This window comes from Haliaeetus albicilla, chromosome 5, assembly GCF_947461875.1.
Source record: "Haliaeetus albicilla chromosome 5, bHalAlb1.1, whole genome shotgun sequence".
Lineage (NCBI taxonomy): Eukaryota > Metazoa > Chordata > Aves > Accipitriformes > Accipitridae > Haliaeetus > Haliaeetus albicilla.
This window is the reverse complement of record NC_091487.1, coordinates 18,798,552-18,819,936: the sequence shown is the minus strand read 5'-3', so window position 1 is coordinate 18,819,936 and position 21,385 is coordinate 18,798,552. Positions and strand designations below refer to the sequence as shown.

The 21,385-nt window shown below is 45.9% G+C and overlaps 1 protein-coding gene across 6 annotated transcripts in view; it reads right to left on the bottom strand.

Moving 5' to 3' along the window:
• The window catches only part of CCDC88C (coiled-coil domain containing 88C), a 100,978-nt gene extending 90,233 nt beyond the window's left edge, over positions 1-10,745 (bottom strand). For 4 of the 6 annotated variants that reach the window (XM_069783619.1, XM_069783620.1, XM_069783621.1 and 1 more), the window contains exons 1-3: positions 10,224-10,744; positions 10,000-10,100; positions 1,475-1,583 (exon numbers count right to left, since the gene is read on the bottom strand). In XM_069783619.1, the coding sequence (XP_069639720.1) occupies positions 1,475-1,583; positions 10,000-10,100; positions 10,224-10,283 (270 nt within the window). In that variant the 5' untranslated portion in view covers positions 10,284-10,744. Of the gene's footprint in view, positions 1-1,474; positions 1,584-9,999; positions 10,101-10,223 lie in introns of all 6 variants that reach the window. The other 2 variants (XM_069783624.1, XM_069783625.1) reach the window with 1 other exon arrangement.
• Between the last annotated feature and the right edge of the window lie 10,640 nt (positions 10,746-21,385).

Genomic DNA, 21,385 nt, shown 5'->3' with positions numbered 1-21,385 from the left:
ATAGACTCCATATACATTTACACTGTTCAGTGGGTAACAGAGAAACCAAGGAAACCTTCAGCCTCTAGTTATGATCAAATGGAATTTCCCCTTAAAAATCACAAGTCTCAGGAATGACATCACACTGCATCAGCATCTCCAGTTCTCAACAATCAAGACACAGGTCAGCTGTCTTCAGAAATACATGATACTCTCCTACATCATCTCAAACCTGAGTTACACACTTCATTTTCCTAGCAGGCCACTGGAACTTGCACACGAGTCATCCACCTCATCTGACTTTTTCACAAGTCATTCGCTCTTTTAGGCTTCCCTAAGCAAGTCCAGAAGCAGAGTAGTGGCAATAACATGGAATAGCAGTAGGCAAGCTCTGGAAAAGAACAGCATCAAAAGGCACTACTGTAGTTAAGCATTACATCTCTTCTGTATTTTGAAGACAAAGCCAATACACAGTCTATTCTATATGTACAGAAAAGATGAAGTGTCCAGAATGAGCACACTGACATCAACTCCAACAGTTTAGTTATTTTGTCCATTATTATTGAGACACATATGCAGAGGTGCACTTTAACAGTCCTCAATGGTTTCAGCCTGGTTTATACTGCACAGCTTTCAAATCTGGCAAAAGATGTGTAAAAGGAAACAGCAGAACAGCTACCCTTCTCAATAAAGAGTCTAAATATACACAATAGGGTGTATACAGAAATTCTATTTAGAGTAACTGAATTCACTCCTGTGGCTTTCTAGCAGCATCCAACATGTACCTAAGTCTGCAAAAGTGCTCAGCTGTCGCCACCCTGGTTTTAGGGGAGCACTATTACAGCAGAGGAACACTGATGGTCAGTTCAAGGATGTAACTTAAGAATTGCACTATTTGTGAGAAATTGCTGTCATTCCTGCACTTAAGCATCTTAGAGAGTTCAGAACAAACAACTCCTTTAACACCTAAGAACAAGTACACAGCATGAGAAGTCTACCTTCAAGATAAGCACAAGTTTATCTTTTCTAATTAATAGTATATCAATTTGAGGCTTACATTCTAGCATTAAAGATATTTCTTTGTAACGATTTATGTGCTGGCAGCCCCTGTAAGAGGTTACTTGCTTTAAACAGGTTTTATACCCTAAAACATTATTTCAGTTTCAGCAAACCCCTTCACATGCACACCCCACAACCCCACCACAAAAGAACCTTTTTACTACATGTATCTCCAAGTGCTATCACAGCCTTCGAGCACAATTTCTTCTTTAAAAAAAAAAAGAGGGTGGCAGGGAAGCAGCCTCTGGCCAGGAGGGATAGAGAAGGTAGCCGTATTGTCATTTCATAAGGAAAGCATGACTGAAAGTACCTTTACACAAACACAATTTCCCCTCCATTTCCTTTAGCAAGCTTCTTTTTGAACCACCAGCCCCTGCACTAGCTGAAATGTTATAGCAATCACCACAGAGCAATAAGCAGAGAACAGAAATCTCACCTGATAGTAAGTCTTAATGTTTCTGACTAAGATGGTCAGGTTTTGAACGCGAAGATACGTGTCATTATTTACGTGCTTGTTGACACGTTGGTTGGTTGGTCGAGGATCTCTATTAAAAGAAGAAAAAGAAAACAAAGCATTACTGGTTTACTCAGTGCTAAGACTTAGCATCTCCATAATGCACCATTAGGAAAACCCTTAAAAATTTACCCATTAACGAGCTGACATAATTATACAGTATACATATACGTTAATTCATGACAGAATAAGCTCATTACCTTTGCACCTATAAGTTGGAAATCTTCCTGTGTGCCACAAAGTATCCTACTTCAGCTTAACCCACACAGCAGTTGGAGGCAGCTTCCCTCCTTACTTTTATCTCCCCAAAGAAAAGAGCATATTTAGTTTGTGCACACTAGATCAAAGCAGTCTCTGATAATAATGGATTTATCTTATTCAAATAAAGGGAAGCCTAGGAAAAACTACCATGCCTTCCTCGGCTTTCGAGTCTTATGACAAGAGGAGGGTGTTAACACTTGATCAATGGTCACTGTGTAAAAACTGCAAAACCCAGATGCATTATATGCTGTAGTGAAGGGAAAAAGGAGCACTACACTTTTATTATACTGGTTTCATCTAACTAGACCTCTCTCATATACCCACTGTGTCACAGAAGACAGCTCTACTGGGCTCTCATTCTACTGGGCTTCAAGATATGAACAATATATAAACATAGGCAGAGATGTAAGCAAGACAGGAAAAAAGTTGGTGGAAAGATTTTAAGGAAAGAAGCATAAAGTTTTTGTTTGATTTTAAAGGAAGCAAATAAAAATTGTACCTGAAGCAATTTTATTTCTAAAATAAAAAATAAAACACAGGAAAAAAGCTGCTAATAATTTAATTAGAATGTGCACCTTCAGATTTTCTGTGTACACCCTAACATGTTGCAAAAGAAGGAACCTGAAAACCTTTATCTGTCAATAGCATTGATCAAAGCTCTGCGTCTCCCCTCTAATAAAGACTCTTACCAGCAAACCCCTACACAATCCAAACACCTGCCTCCCAGAGCTCTGCTTTGGTTGTTAATTAAGCCATTCACAGCTCTTCCAGGGCCAAAGATTGAACTCTGGCACTGACAAGGAAATAAGAGGAACTGATCCAATATTTATTTTTAAAATATATCTGCCAATGCACAACCATCCCTCTAGTAAAAGCAGTGCTATGTGTATAAGTATGACAGAATACACACATATTCCACAGATGATACAAAACTGCCTTGGCAGCAGATAACATTAGACACAGTATTTATGTACCAGGGTTCAAGCAAACTGAAGTATACATGACCAAAACTGCCACTAGCATAAACTAGCAAGACCCTACACAACCTTCACAGCAGCACAGGATTTTGTATACCGATTGGCACTGTAATAAATTTTGAAAAAAAGCAAACAAAGACAGGCAACTGTAACAAGCTTTTAAAGTAAAATCTGTAATAAGTATTCCATTTTACTGATGCTCAGACACAGGCGCACAGAAGCCATACCCATACGCAGCTTGACAGTACGGGTCTTCAGCACCACAGCAAGTTGGAGAAGCATAAATGGCACCTGGGCTTGAACTTGGAGAGTACCTTGCCTTCAGTACTCTCTGAGCAGATGTTGGGTCCTGAAGGAAGCTGGATGCTTAGTCTTTTTAGGCAAGGTCACAACAACAAACCAGGAAGCTAAAAGGGAAGACATGTACAGTAAAGGGAAGACACATACAGTAAAGGGAAGCTGGCCAAACAGAAGGCTCAACCTACAGTTCTTGTTTCCATGTGAAAGCTAATGTAGGCAGCACCACTGCCATGCCACTGTCTGGCAGTGACCCAGGTCTACTGCCAGGAAGAGAAAGCTTTGACTATATAGGAGAGCAATACTCCACGACCCTTCCCAAAACTGCACAAAATGGGGCAAAAATCCACAAAACACACCCACCAGCCACAGCAAAGGAAAAGCGATTTCTTCAACAGCTGTAGGCAGCGTAACTGCAGGGCTTGGATAATGTTTTCAGAAGCACTTAAGACAGAGCAACTCCTCCTTCCAAGACAAGACCTGCTCATCTTTTGGCACAGCAGAGCTAGTCGTCCATTACAAGAACATAAGCGTTGGCAGGACGGGGCCCTCAGAAGCAATTCTGGAGCTTTTATCCTATCATCTTCATTAAGGGTAACTGGTTGCCCCAAGAGCCCTTAATGCCACTGACCTCAGGGTCCTCTTAACCTGGAACCAAACCGCAGCACACAGTGTCACTCTGGCAGTCCAGCCTCCTCCTCCTCACAGACAAGCAAGTTAAAAGCTTTCCTGAAAGCAGAATGTCACTCAAAAATATGATGGTTTGGATTTCTGAGTATGTCGTGTAACCAACTTCGTCCAGCACATCAGCTCACTTGAGAGGACCGTTTGCGCAAGATGTGAAAGGCCAGCACAGCTGACACTTCAAACTACCACAGGGCTTATTGTCTCCACAGGGAAAACTAAACAATTCCTTCTCAACAAGCAATATCCCATTTCTTCTTCATTTGTTACCGTATCTTTTCTTAATCCTGGATCAGATAAGCTCGACTACCGACCACAGCTGTCCTAGCTCCACAGCCAAGAACTTGGAGGAGCCACAGAAGGTTGCTCTCGGAGGCGCTGGGAGGTTCCCAAAAAAAGACAGATTTATTCTTTTCCATTTACCAGGTAAGTTCAGTTTTATCCAGCTGAACTGGCAAAACACCTTTTGACCTAATAAGCACGGAGATGAACACTTGTAAGAATCAAGGGTTCAAGGCATGTGTTTATTCAGAAAGAATATATTTCTTGCATTTTTCAAACGTCTTCTGCGTCAGACCTCCCGCCTAGAACAACCGTGTCGCATTACGCAAGGTCAGCTGGATCCCTCCTGCTGCTGCCGCCTCCTCCAGGTCACTCACCCAGCTCCTGAGACATCTCGGGGGGATGTGGCAGGGCTGAGACTGAGGAGCCAGGAGAGGCAGCAAACGGCCCTCCTGCTGCAGGAGCTGACCCAGACCCAAAGGGGAGCAGAGAGCAGCCCAGAGCTGGGCAGGCCTTGCCGCAGGGGGGACGGAGCAACACCCCAAGGCTGAGCAGGCCCAAGGTTACCTGCACTCAGGGAAGGAGGGAGCTGCCATTCCCAAAGCCACAGACGCTCTCCGATCTCAAGAGAAGTGAAAGAAAAAGGCGAAAAACCTAGAGAGACCGAGGTACTCAAAACACTACAACCTGAACAGCCCGATCTACGGCAGGGAAAAGCAGGAAGGGGAAGCAGAGACCGGAAGGAAAAAAAGCACCTGAGTAAAATTACACCATAAGATGCAAATTCTGTCTTTAAAAATGTTTCTGCCCTGAAGAAAAAAGAGCTGTAGGTACCACACTCCACACATAATAGCACCTGTTTGGTTGGTGAAACTTGGTTTTGAAGAATTTTACAGAAAGAAACTCTTTCCAAGGTTCATATTGAAAATTGAATAGGTTTTTTGCAACACTAACCAGTTAACCCAAACAAATTCCTGTTTTGAACATATCTGAAAAATCCCTGAACACAACCTCAATGAGATGCTTTTTCAGTCTTTTGCTGTTTGGTCTTTCCCTTATACACAAATACAACAAAAACTACAATTCTCTTTTTTTAAAAACCACCTGCTCCTCAAGATCAGAAATGTTACCTAAATAAGACTGAGGCAGCATGACTAAGGGAGGTACTTCACAAACCAGTAAAACACACCCAAGCAAAATAAACAAAAGGAAAGTCTCAAACCTCACTATATACTCAAACATTTTAAAGAAGTCCTCTGGTTTGTACTCCTTCATGGCTACAGGAGCACAGAGGAAAGGAAGGGCCAGGAGACAGAGGCCAAGCGACAAGTTCAGCAGACGTGGGACCAGCAGCACAAGGACTTGAAGATGCAAACCCTTAAGCGACCAATTAATAAAAGTAACAAAAAAAAAATTTCATTTGTAAAATGCAAAGTGACAATCCCATTCGAGCAATTTCTGACAAGTAACTTTGATGAGTAATGGGGAAGCCCACAAGCCGGGCCCAAGGGTTATGAGATGCCAGAAGGAATCAGCTGTGCCTGGTGTGTCCAGCACCCCACGGCACTTCGCTCTGCAGGTAACTCACTAACTGGACACATACCACTCTTCAACCAGTCTAACTCTCCTATCATCCAACTTCTTCCTCTAGCAAAAAGTGGGGTGACGCCACTAAGGCTGGCAGGGTTTCTAAATTGCCTGGAAATGGTAGAAAAATGCACCTCTAAAGGAGATTTTAAATTAAACGGATGTGTATCTTTAACCTTCCGGTATTCATGCCATTTGCTACAAACCACAAGAAGCGGGCACTCACAACATGGCTGTTCCTGTCACATGGTCTAAATTAAAGAAGACAGATTGACAGTACCACAAACCATGACAGCTGCAATTGAAATGAAAAACACTATTATCGTGCAGTTTTATTATGTGGTTTTAATACAAGTAGTTTTATCAGCTGTATTCCTAATACACATTCCTGTTTGCTAAGTGTTTTAACAGAAAAGCAGAGCCTACTATCAATCAGAAGAATTAGAACAAGTCAACATGAAAACACTTATGTGCCTGCATTACGTAAAACCCCCCACCATTTCCCAAATAAAACTTTGTATAAGTTAAACAGGGCAAATATTTGCTTATGCTTGTAGGTATTATGCCACAGCTGCAACTGTAACACTGAAGGCAGTCTATGCAGTGTCACCATATGCTAGTTTCATACCAGGAAGTGACACACAATCATCTGAAAAAAGTTCTTTAAAATTTGTCCACAGACAAGCTCATTAACTTGATACACAAACCCACCAGAAACACAGAAGCTCAGAACACGGCAGTTCCACTCTGAAGATTAACAAACATTTTTGTACGCAGATTATTCTGCCAGTACTGCAAGTCTGCAAAAATCAACGTGTCCTTCATGCATGATCAGGTTGGGGTATACACTTGGACAGAACACAGGAAAAGGAAACCATTCATTTACAGCAAAATGACTTGAAAATACATTAGTCTTGGTTTAAAATATAAGTGGGGAAACCAAACGCTGCTGTCTGTCTCTTCCTATTAGATTTAACTTGTTAAGCAGCTAGGCACCACTACTGAGAACTAAGTAATCCCCAACTCTTTTAAAAAAGGGTCTTGCTTTGTTAGGGATCACCAGTAAGCAAAGGGATCACCAGCCGAGCCCAACAACTGGTTACCTACCGACCACATTGTGGCCATAATCTGCCTAAGCCCAAGTCAGGTTCCCTGCCTCAGCCCTTGCACGGCTACATTTGGTGTGCCTGAGCAAACTACAATTTATTCAGCACTAGCATTCCTGGGGGCAGTTCATTTCTGAAGAGGATGGAGCGAAGGCACAGCCCTATTTTCACCTCCTGTCACACAGCCAGCAGGGAGCTGGCAGGCAGGCAAAGCGATAGATGTCACCTACCTCTCTGGTGACACAGCTGCCTTGCTGATATGAACCTACCACCTAAAAAACATTGACACCACAACATCAAGCAGTTGGGATCTTCTCCACCCACTCCAAGCTGCCAGACAGCATTTGGGCAAAATCCAACCCATCACAACAGAAACTATAGGCTGAGTGAACTCATACAGCCTACTCACACCTCAAACAGCTAAAGCCTTACTTTCATTCAGCAATCTCCACTGAACAGGTATATCTGGATTTTTTCACAAATCCACCTGTCTTTTTGGCCATGGATTAAACTTAAGTTCTGCTTCGCTGCAGGAAAAAAATGTTTTATTTTTAATAATGAAATTCAAGAAATTAGCTTTTGAAATCTTCACTGAAAGAAACCTGTTGATCTGCAGCAAAGTACTGCATCACACCTGGTGTTTAGATGCAAGCTCATGCGCCTGTGCTATTTGTGTTCCAGTAAGCAGGCAAGCAGGGTATTTAACCTAAAAAACTAAAAGTGAAATAACACACGAGTGAGGAGACAGCCATACACATCAAGAGCCCAGTTCTTTCACCCTTCTATTCCCTGCTCTCTGCATATGTGTGCATGCATGCATCTGTGCTTTAGGCAATCAACACTACCACAGCATGGTGTATCAAATTCTAGCCTAATGGACCTCATTAATACAATTTGAGCAGGAAAAAAAGGTCTCAAGCCAAGCACTGAAAGTCATCTTCAGAGATGAGGACTTGAAAAACTGATGAGCAAGCATTTCAAATAACATTTATTTTTCTATTCTGAAAGCTTTGTGGGGCAGAAACACGCCTTGCAAGGCTTTCCTGATTTACAGGCAAGCAGTAATTGCATTGCAATTTCTAAAGGTTAAGTCAGGAAAAAGTGAAGGTCACAGTCAGCACCTCTCCTGAGCGCCTTGCTCGGTTGGGATACATAAATACAACTGCAATCCTTCCTAAATTAAACAGCCTTGGGCCCTTGGTTTCAAGCTCCTTAGACAACATTGGAAGCACTGCCAAAGCTGCCTAAAAAAGGGTAAAAAAAGCCCTGATGGCATATAATGGGACAGTTTCCTATTCCACACTGCTTGTGCTTTCTCCGCTTACACCTTCTGCGACACTGCTAGCAGAGATGGTTTTTGGAAAAAAACAAACTTATTTTCCTGATTGCTTAAGGCAAGTAAACATGCCAGGGCATTTCTCACAAACACATGACATCCTATGAAATGCCAACTAGTGTCATTGCACTCAGTCAGCCTATATCCTTATCTTTGTTATTTCAATGAGATCTTATCATTCACTCCTTGTCCCCAGAGCATTAAGTTGCTCCATAGACTTCAACGATTTTATGTCTCCCTAGACATACTTCGCCGATCAACTACAAAATACTTAAGCTTACATACACCACCTGATCAAGCACTTCTAAAATACATCACTCATAAGAATGCCACAGCCATTCAAAAGCCACATAACTTCAGCCTATTTAATAACAAAATTCAAGAGCAACCAAGTATTGCTTTTTCTTGTTTTGAACTAATAAGATTCTTTCACATATTAGACAACAATGATAGTTCAGTTGGTTAAACCTGCAGCAGACTCAACTGCTGCTGTTCCTTGATAGTTTGGTTGGTCATCTCCGTGCCAAACACAATGGTCATAAATCAAAATCCAATTTCCCACATCTTGGAAAACTACAAGTCTGGATCTGAATGCTCATACTCAAGGCTCTAATTAGCAGAAAGATCTCTTTTAAAGTGTAATTACTCCTTGAGAAATGCTGGAAATTATGTCTTCTCTTTACATTAGGTTTCCATCCCAGCTAACATTTTACACCACTAGTTTGTTATCCCCAAGTGGGCTGACTGATCTGGATTCTGATCCAAATCATGAATCTTCACTATCTAAGTTCCAGTTCACAATTTCCACTGTTAGTAACACCAAAACAGAAGAAAATTTGATACCTTTTCAGATGGAGCAGCCAGGTACCATAAGATAACAAAACTTGCCAACTTGAGTGGGTGGGGCATGGGTTGTCAGACTTCTTTTTTTTTTGAAGTTACTTTTCAAGAATTTCAATTAAAGATTCTATTATGAATTCCTCATTTAAGTTCTTCAACTTGGCCTAACATTGCAAATCACTGGTCAACCTTCAATTGATTTCATTCACTTAAGAATGCAGCGCCAAAATCGAGTGATTTCCAAAGTCTCCTCCCCTGACAGTCAAATACTTCTCCCTACAAACTCCGTATCAGACATATTTCAGAATATTTAAAAGCAAATACAGAGATGATAGAAAACAGTCAGGACCTGCATGCAGCAGACCAGCGACAGGAAAGGATGTGGTTAAAAAAATAGACAAGTTCTACCAACAATTCACTTCAGTATTTTCAGGGCTCGCTCTTTTAACCCATTTATATGTTTCCTCAGGACATATCCTTACAGTACTGCCCGAAAGAGATATCACTGAAGCTGGGTTGTGTTTTTTTCCTAAACTATGTATTTAATATCGAAGTTTACGCAAGAGTAGACACACTTCAGATGAAGTCCTCCCAGTAAAGCTTCACATGATGAAGTACTTTCATTTCCTTATTTGTAGTGCCACATACCTTCCCCTAAAGCATATGTGAACAACTAAGAAAAAGTAACTGTTTGGAACAAAACAAAAAAAGCAAAAAACACGTGCCACCCAAAAAAACCCAGAAAAGCGTTGAAGCAGATTTTATGGAACTGGATTGGTTTGGGGTTTTGGCTTCTTCCCCTCCTTTGTTTTTGCCAATTTCAAAGACCAACCAAAAGGAGAAAAACGCAAAACCGGTGCTTTCGCCCCGTACCCTGTCCTTCCAGCCTGTCCGCTGCGAAAGCTTCCCGATCACAGCGGGACACGCCGCACGGCAACCGGCGCCCCCCCCCCCCCCGCAGCCCCGACCCCACCGGCCGCCGAGGAGCCGAGGGGCGCTGGGCGCTGCCGCCCCCCGGGCGGGCCCGGCCCCGCGCAGCCGCGGGGCTACCACCCCCTCCCTCGGGAGCCCACTCACATTTGCAGCATGATTTTGTTGAGGACGACGCCATCCACCAGGTCCATGTAGACGCCGAGGTTGTCCCCGTCCCCGCTCCCCAGCGCCCCGAAGGTTTTCACCTGCCGGGAGAAGGACAGCGGGGTTGGTGGGGTGGCGGCAGGGCCCGGCCGCCCCCTTCCCCCCGCACCGGGCCGGGGCCGCCCCGCCGGCAGCCTCCCCGCTCCCCGCCCCCCTCTGCTCACCCAGGTCACCAAGGGGCTCTGCAGGAAGAGCTCCAGGAGCTCGGAGACGGTCACGTCCATGTCGCCGGGGCCCGGCTGGCGGCGGCGGGAGGCTGCGGGAGCGGGGCCGGCTCACTCGGGAGACAAAGGCGCGGAGCCCATGGCCGGCCGCCCCGCTGCCCGCCGGGCGCTGCCTACAGGGGAAACAATGCGCGGCTCATCGCTCCCCCGCCCCCGCGCCGGGGGGAGACGCGGGGCCGCTCGCCGCCGCCGCGGTCCCTCCTCCCGGCAGCAACAGGCCGGTCTTCCCCCGCCGAGCTCGCCCCGCAGCCGCAGGAGGGGCTGCCCGGGCAGGCGCGAGCCGCGCCGGGAGAGGGGGGCGAAGGGGGACAGCCGCCCGCGGCGAGCTCCCCCGAGGCCGGGAGCAGAGGCGCGAAGCTCCCGCGGGGCGGCTCCGGGCAGCAGCGCAGCGCGGCGCGGCACAGCCCGCCAGCCCCGCTCCGCTCCGGCCGCCGCCGCTGCCGCCCTACCTGTGGCGCGGCGCGCCCTTGCCCCGGCAATTAGACCCGGGCCGCGGCAGTGCCGTGACGGGCACGGCCCGCCGCGAATGAGAGGCGCGGAGACGGTCGGCGCAGGCCAATGGGCGGCACCCCTGGGTGGCCGCGGGGGCGGGACGCGGTGCGAAGCCGGGCCGAGCGGCCGGCCCTTTCCCTGGCGCGCGCTGCCGGTCCCAGCTTCGCCCGCCCGTTGCGCCGTCCCCGTCCCCGGGAGCGCCCGCCCCCGCCCGCCGCCGTCCCGCGGCCGAAAGTTTGCGAGAGGGGGTGGGCGGCGGCGTCTGTCCGCCCCTCTGCGGCCGGCCCCGGAGGGGGATTTGCACCGAGGGGATGCGGGGCCCCGCGGCGAGGTTGGTCACCCCGCGACTGGGGCTTTGGGACGGCGCCGTGGGCGGCCCTGCCCGCGCACCCGCCTGCGCCCGCTGCCCGGAGCCGCGAGGCGCTGCGCCCTCCGCTGCTGGGGAGCAAGGCGAGTGCAGGGCGGCGACGCGCAGCGCTGAAGTTTCCGCTCTAAAAAGCGTGAAACTACCCATAACCTGCTTCAGCAGGCGAGAGCGGCTCTCTTAGGGAAGCTTCGAAACGCGCAGCGTAAGCCCCTTGCTCCTGGAGAGGAGAACTTGGAGAAAAACGAGAGGCACAACCTGTTGGGTGCACGTTTGGAATAAAAGGCAGCGAGGGGCCAGCGGCGCCTCTCAGCGCCGCTTTCCAAATGCGCAGCAGCGTTACAGGTTTTGTCGTGGGCTAATGGTGCCGAGATTTACGGCGTAAGCTCTCCGCGGAGGGACGCCGTCTGTCCGGGCTGGTGCGGCTCTAGGGACGGCGGGTGCGCGGTGGGGGACCCGAGCGCAGCCAGCTACGGCTGAACAGCTTTGCCACGGAGGGTGTGAATTATTTTCCTGCGGGGGCAGAATTTATCCTGTCTGGGGGGGGGGGGGGGAGAATCCCAGGTAATCTGGATGATTACTGCTTTATTCATCCCACTCTCTGGATTTTGAGGAAATACAATTTTGTTATAAAGTTGAACTATTACATGCATGGCGTTATGTAGTGAGGTTTGGGTTTTGCTAGGGTTCACGCTTGAGAGTTTGCTCTGTTTTTCCCAGATGTAATCTTTTGTCTCTGGTATTGATCATTCTTTGCACCAGCCACTTCTTAATGCATTTTGCCTATTTCTTGTTTGATCATACTGAACTCACAAAATGCGAGTTCACAGTCAGGCAGACTGTATCTGAAATTCTGCTTATTATTAACCACTTAATTTTTCATACATATTTTTGGAAGGGGAGGTGGGGATGTGTGTGTTTGTGTATCGGCTGAGGGAGGGACATCTGTTGTTTTCCCCGAGGGACCTGAGCAGTTTGCAAGTGACCTATTGCTGAACGACAGACACCGCTCTTCATTGGGGTGGCCTGTTTGCCCCACTAAAGATTGGTTTTAATTACATGCTTCATGAAGATCCTTGTTTTAAGCAGCCCTGCACGTATCGAGGGCCCTGCACCCTTTGGTAGCACCAGTCAGTGATACGTCAGTGAGGTCAGACTCTGTGTTTGCTTCTGACGGACTCGAACGGAGCAGAAGGGGAAATGTGCCACCACGCGAGGGAACGCTGCCCTGACCCCGGCTCCATCGCCCTCCATCACCCGTCACAGACAGGCTGGGCCGGACCCGGCTGCATTGGGGGAGCGGACCCGGCTGCGGGGGGGATACCCGGCTGCGGGGAGGGGGTACGCCCCTGCGGGGAGGGCCCTGGGCACTGCCAGCGCTCACTGTGCACTCCTTTGTTAGGTCACCCTGGCAGGGGTGGCATCTGAGTTCTCATTAGAGAACGTGAGAGTAGCCCAAGCCTCAGGCTTTGGGTCTGCATTTGGATGGATCCCATTACTACATGGGAATGACCCTAAACTAGCTGGTGAGCTGGTATTTAAGGCATGCGATTTATTTTTGATCCTCAGACCTGTAGACCGGGGAGGGGTAGCTCCTGGTTGCGAGCCGGACCTGGCCCATGTGAACTGCCACTTGTTTACAAGTCAGTACAGCTGTTACGCTCCAAATTTCTTGAGAGGATGTGCCAGGAGGGTACAAATAGTTCAATTAACCCTTTGTTGTGCGAGTCACGTAGTCCAAGCATTTCTGAACCCGGAAAGAAGGAAGGTTTGCAAGGAAACCATCTGTTGTAGTTGGAAGGAGAAATAGGCGTGCTTTTGGGCGTAACAGCTCCTGCTCTGGTGTGGAGAGGAAAAGAAGAGTGGTTAATAATTTCTCAGCACTTCAGAGAGATGGACTGCTATACTTTAACTTCTTGAAGCCTTATGATCTCCTGTTTTGTGAACAGATTTCGTTAAATAAAATTTTAATATTTGAAAAATGTACGGTCCCCTTCAGAGAAGACAAAATACAAATGCAAGAATGCTTTCCCACTTTTCACAACTTGGATGCGACTCGTTTGCGGGAGTACGCCCCTACAAACTCCTGAAACGAAGCAACAGTTGCACGGTCCGATCTAGGTGTTGCCCGCAGTGAGATAATTGAAATGCATCATGGAGCACAATTACAAAACCCAAACTTCCTGCCCAGGAAATCTTCCTGGGGATGCTGTCGGGAGCCACGTGCTCGCTCGTTGTCCAAGGGTACGGCGTGTGTTACAGCAAACGTTTGGCCTCCAGCAGCAGCACAGGGGGTGCTGCAGATGCAGCCGCAGTAGCAGGACGGGGCCGGGGCGGGGGCCGGGGCCGCGGCCGCCTCGGCCTCGTCGGGCGGGGGCCGGGCGCCCTCTGCCGGTGGCGGCCGGCGGCGCAGGCGGCGCGTTCCCGCCCGGGCCGGGGCGCCGGAGCGGGGGCCGAGGGCGGGCGCGGGCGCGGGGTGCTGCGGCGCCGGGGGGGCGGCTGCGTTCTCACCTCCGGTGCTGAGAGCAAAGCAACAGCAGGAAGTAACATTTTTCCTGTTTTGAAAAGCGGTACCGCTGATGTGGGACGCAAGACACTGTGAAACTCCTTGAACGCGCGTGGCAAGGGGAGACGGAAGCGCCGCGGGGGCCTGCAGCCCTCAGGTGAAGCGGGGAGAGCTGAAGGACTGTGGGAGGCAGGCTGAGGAATGCCGCACCGAGAGCCTTCTAAAGGCCCCCAGTCTAACTGCTCTCCTCTCTTGAGCCGCGGACTTGAAGCTGGCCGCGCCGCTGCGCGTCGGTAAAACCCTGCTGACCTGAGGAGGAACGAGACCAGGCTCGCCTTGCCCTGGAGTCCTGCAAAGTTCGGGCCGCGGTACGCAGCGCAGGACCCAGGGAGGTCAGGCCGCCTGCCCTGGGCAAAAAACACACCCTGGCTGTTAGACCCCAAACCGTGTACATTGGGTTTTTTCGCCTCAGTAATTCCATGACATACCGGTCAGCCCCAGCTAGGAGTGTACTGCTTCCTCTATGGGCTCTCCAAACTGTTACTTAGCGTTTATAGCGGGAGCGCTTTTATTTAGCCACCTTGTGTCTCACCGAAGACGTAGCTTGGAAAACCTCACCTACTTACTACAGGTCAAGTTCTCACTTCCGGTGGTGCCTGAAGCCGCTGCCTTTCTGCAGCAGACAAAATAAAATAAATGCCTGTGAATATGTCCAAGAAAATAAAATAATGCCTGTGAATATATCCAAGAAAGTTCAGATTCAGACACGTACATGAAATTGCATTTGGAAATCATGCTTCTTAACAGTAAAGAAATGATGAAAAAATGTTGTATTTAATTTTAATGAGATTTGCACCAGCTTTCTTTTCATACCATTTGCACATGGTCAGCTTTTAACTAAAAACATAGTTATCAAAGTAAGAAGCACCAGAACGATGATTTAAAACACATGCAAAGGTACAAGCAACCAAAGGCACCAGGATGTTTAATGCCTCCGTTATCATCATGTGTATTTCCAAAGCTCTCTTCACAACCACAAAGCACTCGACTCTCAGCAACACAGACCTCAGAAGGAAATTTCTAAGCTCAAGCATTTCCAAATGTTCCTTTAGGCTGACTGTAAATGGCATGATTCACCTCCCTCAGACTGTCCCCTAGCAACGATTACAACCATCAACAAAGCTCCACCATTCATCTGCTGTCTGAAGTGTAAGTTGCTGAGGGATGGGAATAACAGAATTCATGAGGTTACAATGCAAGAGTTAAACTCATGGTAATCAGGAAAGGGCTTTTTCTCCTCCTTTGCTTGGGACTGTCATTAAGCAGCTTTCTTGTAAATATGACTCTACTGTTCATCAACCAACTTCTCAGCTATGAAGCAAGTTTACTTTAAATAGACTCCGGAGCTGTAAACAATGGGTGCCAGGAAAAAAAGGAGGTGGCCAGAAGATAGCTTTGCTCCTCGCAGTTTCAGATTCTGAAATGCTGTTTTCAGTATTGTCCATTTTGTTTGGACAAAGGTGGTATAGAAACTGTGTTAGAGAAATTTGAATGAAAATAAAAAGAAACAAAACTATATGTGCTACCAAAGCACAAACAAAAACCCAGAAATATTTGCTTATGTGCCTTAGATCAATCTGAATGTGGGGCAGTGGGTGCTGTGATTTACAGAGTCTCTGTGGCTGGTATCTGAAAGAAAACATTCAGAGAAACTCCCAGAAAACCTGGCATTAACCTTTGATACAGGGCGGGATGTTCATTCAGTGCTTAAATTTAAGCCAGCTGCGTAGGCTCCTGACAAGATTAACATAATACAGAATCTAAAATACAAAGGAGAGAGAGTTTGGGCAGAATATCTCATAAACTTCTGAGTCCATAGAAAACAAATACACAGTCAAATACACGAGGTAAACAATAAAGTTAATACTGAGCAAAAGGTACGGGGAGAAGACGAAGGGGCAGCAGGGGTTTATGGCTCTTTGCATGAACTTGAAAGCAAGGGAGGAGTACTCGCATCCCAGGCAAACACAGGAAGGACGGCATAACCTCCTTGACTTGAACCCTTTGGAGAAGCAACAAGTGCCACAGCAGTGTAGGAATGCTGATGAGCCTGAAAGAAAAGAGGACAAGTTCATTTAAGTTAGATTTGTAAGCTAAAGAGGTTCTAGAAACAAAGGCTGGTCGTGGTGACCTAAAGCGGTGAGCTCAGGTACAGGAGTGTGGGAACTGTGTGTCCAGCAAATTGGGAAAGATGTCGTGTGAAGCAGCAGCAGCAGAGGGGGGGAGGCGTCTTGTAGGTTTTAAAGGCACGATGAGGCCTGGTCTATTGAGAAGGTGACTGCTGAAGAGGCAAAGACCAGAATAATTGAGGAAAGGCTTAGGGATGTTACCCAAAAGCTTGGGTTCTCATCCAGGCACAGAACATAACCAAGGCAGATGATTGCTATCTATGTTCCTCAGTTTCTCTCTCTTTGGGTGGAGGTAAAAGAAGAACTACACCAGCAGTGTTAACTGGGAATCACGAAACGAGTAGAAGAACCAATAGGACCACACTAGGGACTGTCACTGGCCACTCTACAGGGAAAAAGGGAAGCATAGAAAGAACAAAAATGTATCAGATGGAACATCTTTTGATTATGTTAAAGATTTAATACTGATAATTTGAAAATGTTTTCAAATCATCAGTATCAATTCCTATCAATCATCACTAGCAAATGTCCTTATAAAAACAGAACATGATTTTGAAGATCCAACGCTTTAGGGAATCGTTCATTCTTCAGACTGCTGTTTTGGTGTTTTAGTTATACAAGAGTGTATCAATACCTATATTGATGACATTGGGGGCTAGGGAAAAATAACAGGCAAGCACAACCATAAGCAGCTTTGGAAAGTACTTAGGCTGGCTAGAGTTGAAGAAAAGTGTAAATTCATGTGCAAGGAAAACAGTCCAAGGAGAGGTTAACAAAGCCTCGACAGGGAGGTAGATGACAGTAGGCCTGGGACCACCACCAACTCGGATGTCTACCAAGAGGAAAGCCATTTCTTGGAACAGTGAACAATGTGGGGAATGGGGAAATTTGTGCTACCTGCTCAGACAGCACCCCGAATTCACTTCTGGGTGCAAGAGTCAGATGTGGGAAGAATTTTAAGAATTTGAGGAACCAATGAAATTAAAGACTCCAGTTTTGAGGGGTTGTGACAGAAGGCACAAACCTAAGGTTGTCCAGTGATAACCCCCAAAAAGGGGTTAGAGATAGCTGTTTTACAACAATATGGTAAAAATTGGTGATCAGTGGTTTATGTATCATGTGTGCTGACTTAATGTGCTGAAACAGAGAAGGTAGCTTGGATTCTATTGAATTATGTAAAAGTTTAATCTTATTTAGAGAAGGTCAATGTGAACAGAAACTGACTTTAAATCACATGGGCTTGGCTCAGACTCCTAGAAGTGAGATTAATTTTTCAATTACAGATGGTTGAGAGAATTGTTGTTTGCATTATAACACTGGTGTTTCATAGATGCTGTAGTGACTGTAAACTCACTGTAGTAGAGCATACAAGGACTCTCCTTTGGTGAGGCTACTGTTCAAAAGCCGTTCTCTTCCTTGGCTGTATGTGCCTCTTGCCTGTCCTCATACTCTGATGCAACACCTGTGGGCAGATTATCAATCAACATAACTCAGTTCTCTCACTATTTGATGTAGTAGTCACTGGGGTGTCCAAAAAGCACGGAGAGAAGATCAGACACATGTTGTAGTGATTGTATTCACTACACTGTACACGCTGTTGTGTCTGATCTACATCAGCCGTCTAGCCATACTTTGCTAATATTTTACAAAGGCTGGTAAGATACTGCAAGCTGCCAGACGCATTTTGATATTAGCAGCAACCTAAAACAGCCATAGCGTATTGTTACTGCAGTAGAGGAAGCCTTCATGCTCAGTGGGACAGGTCTGTCAACGAAATAGTTATTAAGAGGTGGGCTATGTTGTGATATGTTAGACTACCTTTCCAATGTCTGGATAATGGCTAGAAATAGATGAGGTGGTAATGTGAATGGTTTAGCTATCAACATCACACATCCAGCTTGCAAAGTTTCTTCAATTGCCAGGTACAGCTCTGGACAAGGACAGGCAAGCTGAAGCTTGCTTTTAAATTTGAAGCAGGTAACTGTAAGGACTCCCCAAAGATGTCAGTGAACTATGGCTTCCGGTCTTGTGGAGTGAGATGCTTTGCTGTTCTGGTAAGCAGTTTTATGCCTTCAGTTATAATATGCTGAATGTGGCATCTCCTATCTTGGGTGTCTTTTGGGATTCTGGGTTTTAATAGTCATCACAGCCATCTGTAGCCGGCTGTTTTCAGAGGTCTATGAGAGGCTTCCCAAGGGCACTCTGGCAACCACCTGGCTTGCTTTGGCTAGTTTTTATTCATCACCAGTAACCTGCTGATCCTTTCCATCCAGAAAAAAGTGTTCATTTTCCACTGTCACTACATTTGCAGTACTCTAAGTAGATAGCCTTCATTCCTGAAATAATTGATCCTTAAGAGGATCCATACATTTTAGGCATGTATTTAATTTATTTTTCCTTAAAATGATGTAATTAACAACAATTCTGAGTTTAAGTAATATTGCTTCACTGTGAAGGTAAGTTGCAAGATGAATGAGATTTGTAAGAATCCATTGAGGCTTGTGGCACACTGAAGATGGGAGTAATTCTCATTAGGGAGGATATAATCAAACACACACAAAAATCTCTGTAGAATTTCTGCTGTTGTTCTGATGTCTATGATAAGAACCAAGAGATCTTGCAGCCTATTACAAAATTGTCAGCACATGGCATAGGGGCTAGCATAATTGCCCGATGAGACAAAGGTGATCAGTCTTTTGATGGAGATGCTGTAGCCAGCCTGCTGTTCTCAGGTCTAGCGTGCAAACTTGATGCTCTGGTTATTCCTAACTTTGGCAGAGACATCGGGAAAAGGTCTATCCTGTTCTTGGATATCAAAAGAAGATATGGCTGCAGGTATGAAAATGACTCACCCCTTGCAGCTGGACAGCCAAAGACTGACACCTTGCTTCTCCCTTACGCTACTGCCATGCAAGTGGTCTCCCTCCCATCCTGACCTCTTTGAGTCTGTCTCAAAAGGTAGAAGAGTAATACAGTTATTAGCTGTCAAAAATAAGCATACTTTGGCAGTGACTTGGGTAGAACTTGACCCAAGTTGCGCTCAGGGACAAGGGGCTGAAGTGTGTTCTCTGTAAAGCCATCAGGCACTTCATACAGCACCTAGTGCCACTAGGTTATGACATAGGCATGTGTTTTTCCCTGGGGTTACAATCAAACACCCTTACATTAGCAACAGGCTGCAAAAGACAGCTCATAGTTCCAAACAAACTACACAATTACCACAGCCATTTCCTTCAGGTATCATATCACATATGATGTAGCCACAGTCATGTTCTCTCTCAGCTAAAGAGTTGTCAAGACAGATTGGCATGCAAACATGTCATGCAAATGTAGCTCTTCCTTACTACAAAATTAACATGAATTTGATACCATTCAATCAGGAAAATTAAACATACTAAATGTGTGGAGTTCAGATCCTAGAGGCTTGAGTCTGGCTTAGGTCACCCGTGTCAGGCACCTCACTCTACAGGGAAGTCTTCTTTTGAATGTCCAAATGTAGAAAGCTCATCTTATTCACCAAACTGAGCAAGAAGAAAGTCCAAAGGTCAGCTGGTTGGGTACTCGAGGGGTTCCACCTGTTGTCTTGTTCATAACAGTGAACAGTGAGGACTATGGTTATTCTCACTCTGCTGTGCAGAACATCTGTATGGCCCTGATAGACAAGTGTATAAAAAAATAATAAGTCCCACAACACAACTGGTCTAACAAAATAACATGCATCCCCATACTTGGTTCCAAAGGAACACATGCTCTAAAGATGAAATAGTGCCTATATATTCAGATAAAGATATGGCTGGCTGTATAAATACTAGGAAAATTTGAAAGGTGCTTTATGAAGAGCGCACACATATAAAAACTTCCGAAGACAGACAAACACTTGTATTACTCTATTACGAGCTCCGGTACTTAGTTCTCCTGCCCATGAAAAACAGATGTTTACATCTTCCTTGTTTCTTACTGCAGGTAATCTAGGTCTTGAAGAGGTTTCCATTTTGAGGTTAAACTCAAACATGCTGAAAGCTGTGGTTTGTAGTTGGTTTTCATCAGCAGTTATTTCTTCAATAAGAATTGCAGCTTCCAGCTCTTCTGGCTAGTCTACAAAATCCTGGCAGCAGAGGAAGTCACTTCTGTTTCGGACGAATTGTGGAGGTGGGGGGAGCCATGGGGAGGAAACAAGCTTTTTTTTCAGGATAAGACGATCTAACTTAACACCATTTTCAGACGTGTAAAAGAAGCATCAGATTGGAAATGTAGGCTTTTTAAAGTTTCTCCCAAATGTTCGTTGTTGTTAGCACAGACTTTTGTTAGCGTAGACTCCTGTGAATCAGTTCATCAGGAACTGCTTCCAGTTACCTCCACATCCTTAGTCACAAACATCGATCAAATCCTGCTGAATAGTGAGATGAACAAATTGCACATCCCCGATCATAGCTTCCTTTGGGGATCCCTGACCATCCAACACTAATTCAGTGACAGAGTGACGGTACAGTTGTGCCGTCTCTGGCCTCACCAGGAGGATGGAAGGACTGTACTGAACTCTCCAAGCTAACAGCATCAACCTCACATCTGAACACCACCACAGCTGTCAGACTAGCCTCATCTGAAAACTCATGAGCATAACCTAAGTGCTCCGGTATGTACGTACTTCCGGAAGCAATGCCAACGAACAGTGATACATGTGACTACTGAATACTTCTGAACCCTTTTAGGTGGGCAGTGCACATACAGTGTCTTTATGCATGTAATTTTAAGTTGCTTACAAGTGGAGTATCGAAATCATTATTCAGCCCAAATCATCGCCAGTCTATATTGCAGATGCATGTTTTGTGAGCACAATTCCACTCTATACCAAATAATTTCCAGGTCTCCACCGAAACCACAAACAGTTGTTCACGTGGAGCCATTTTAGAGAAGTTCTGAGACAGGTACCTTACATCTCTGGGAGATGCAACACTGTACAGCAAGGCAACTGGCATAGGCCTTAAATCACTGTAAATCAGTAGCTATGTCAATCATTTGCCAGTAGCATTCTACCTGCTTTTTTTTTAAATATTATCCACTAGCTTATATATTATTTTTACATTGTTCATAAATACAATCGGCATATGGAAGACTGCATCTCCCCCTTCCTTTTTTAGACTGCCTTTTTTTCCAGCAGTCCACAGGGTTTCATTTCAGCTTTAAATAGTTTTATTAATTTCAATTTATATAAAAAACCCACAAGATTTACATGGTCCAACGAATGTGACTGCAACTACAGCAACATTAAATTGAGATGCAAGCTCATCAGATAGCCAGCCACCTACAAAAACATAGTAAGTTATGCTCCCTTGCATGAGTAACAGACTAAGTTGTGGCTATTGTTGACGGCAGGCATTACAAATCCTTCCACAGAAGGTTTTGCTGTATCTGCAGCACACCCACATAGCCTGCCTCCTTTCTGGACTGAACTGTAAGTTGTATATACCTTCATTTCTTCTGGACTCCAAAAAGAGACAGCAGTAGGAGCAGGTAGAGAACACGCACATGGGCAACTGATCTTGAAAAATTT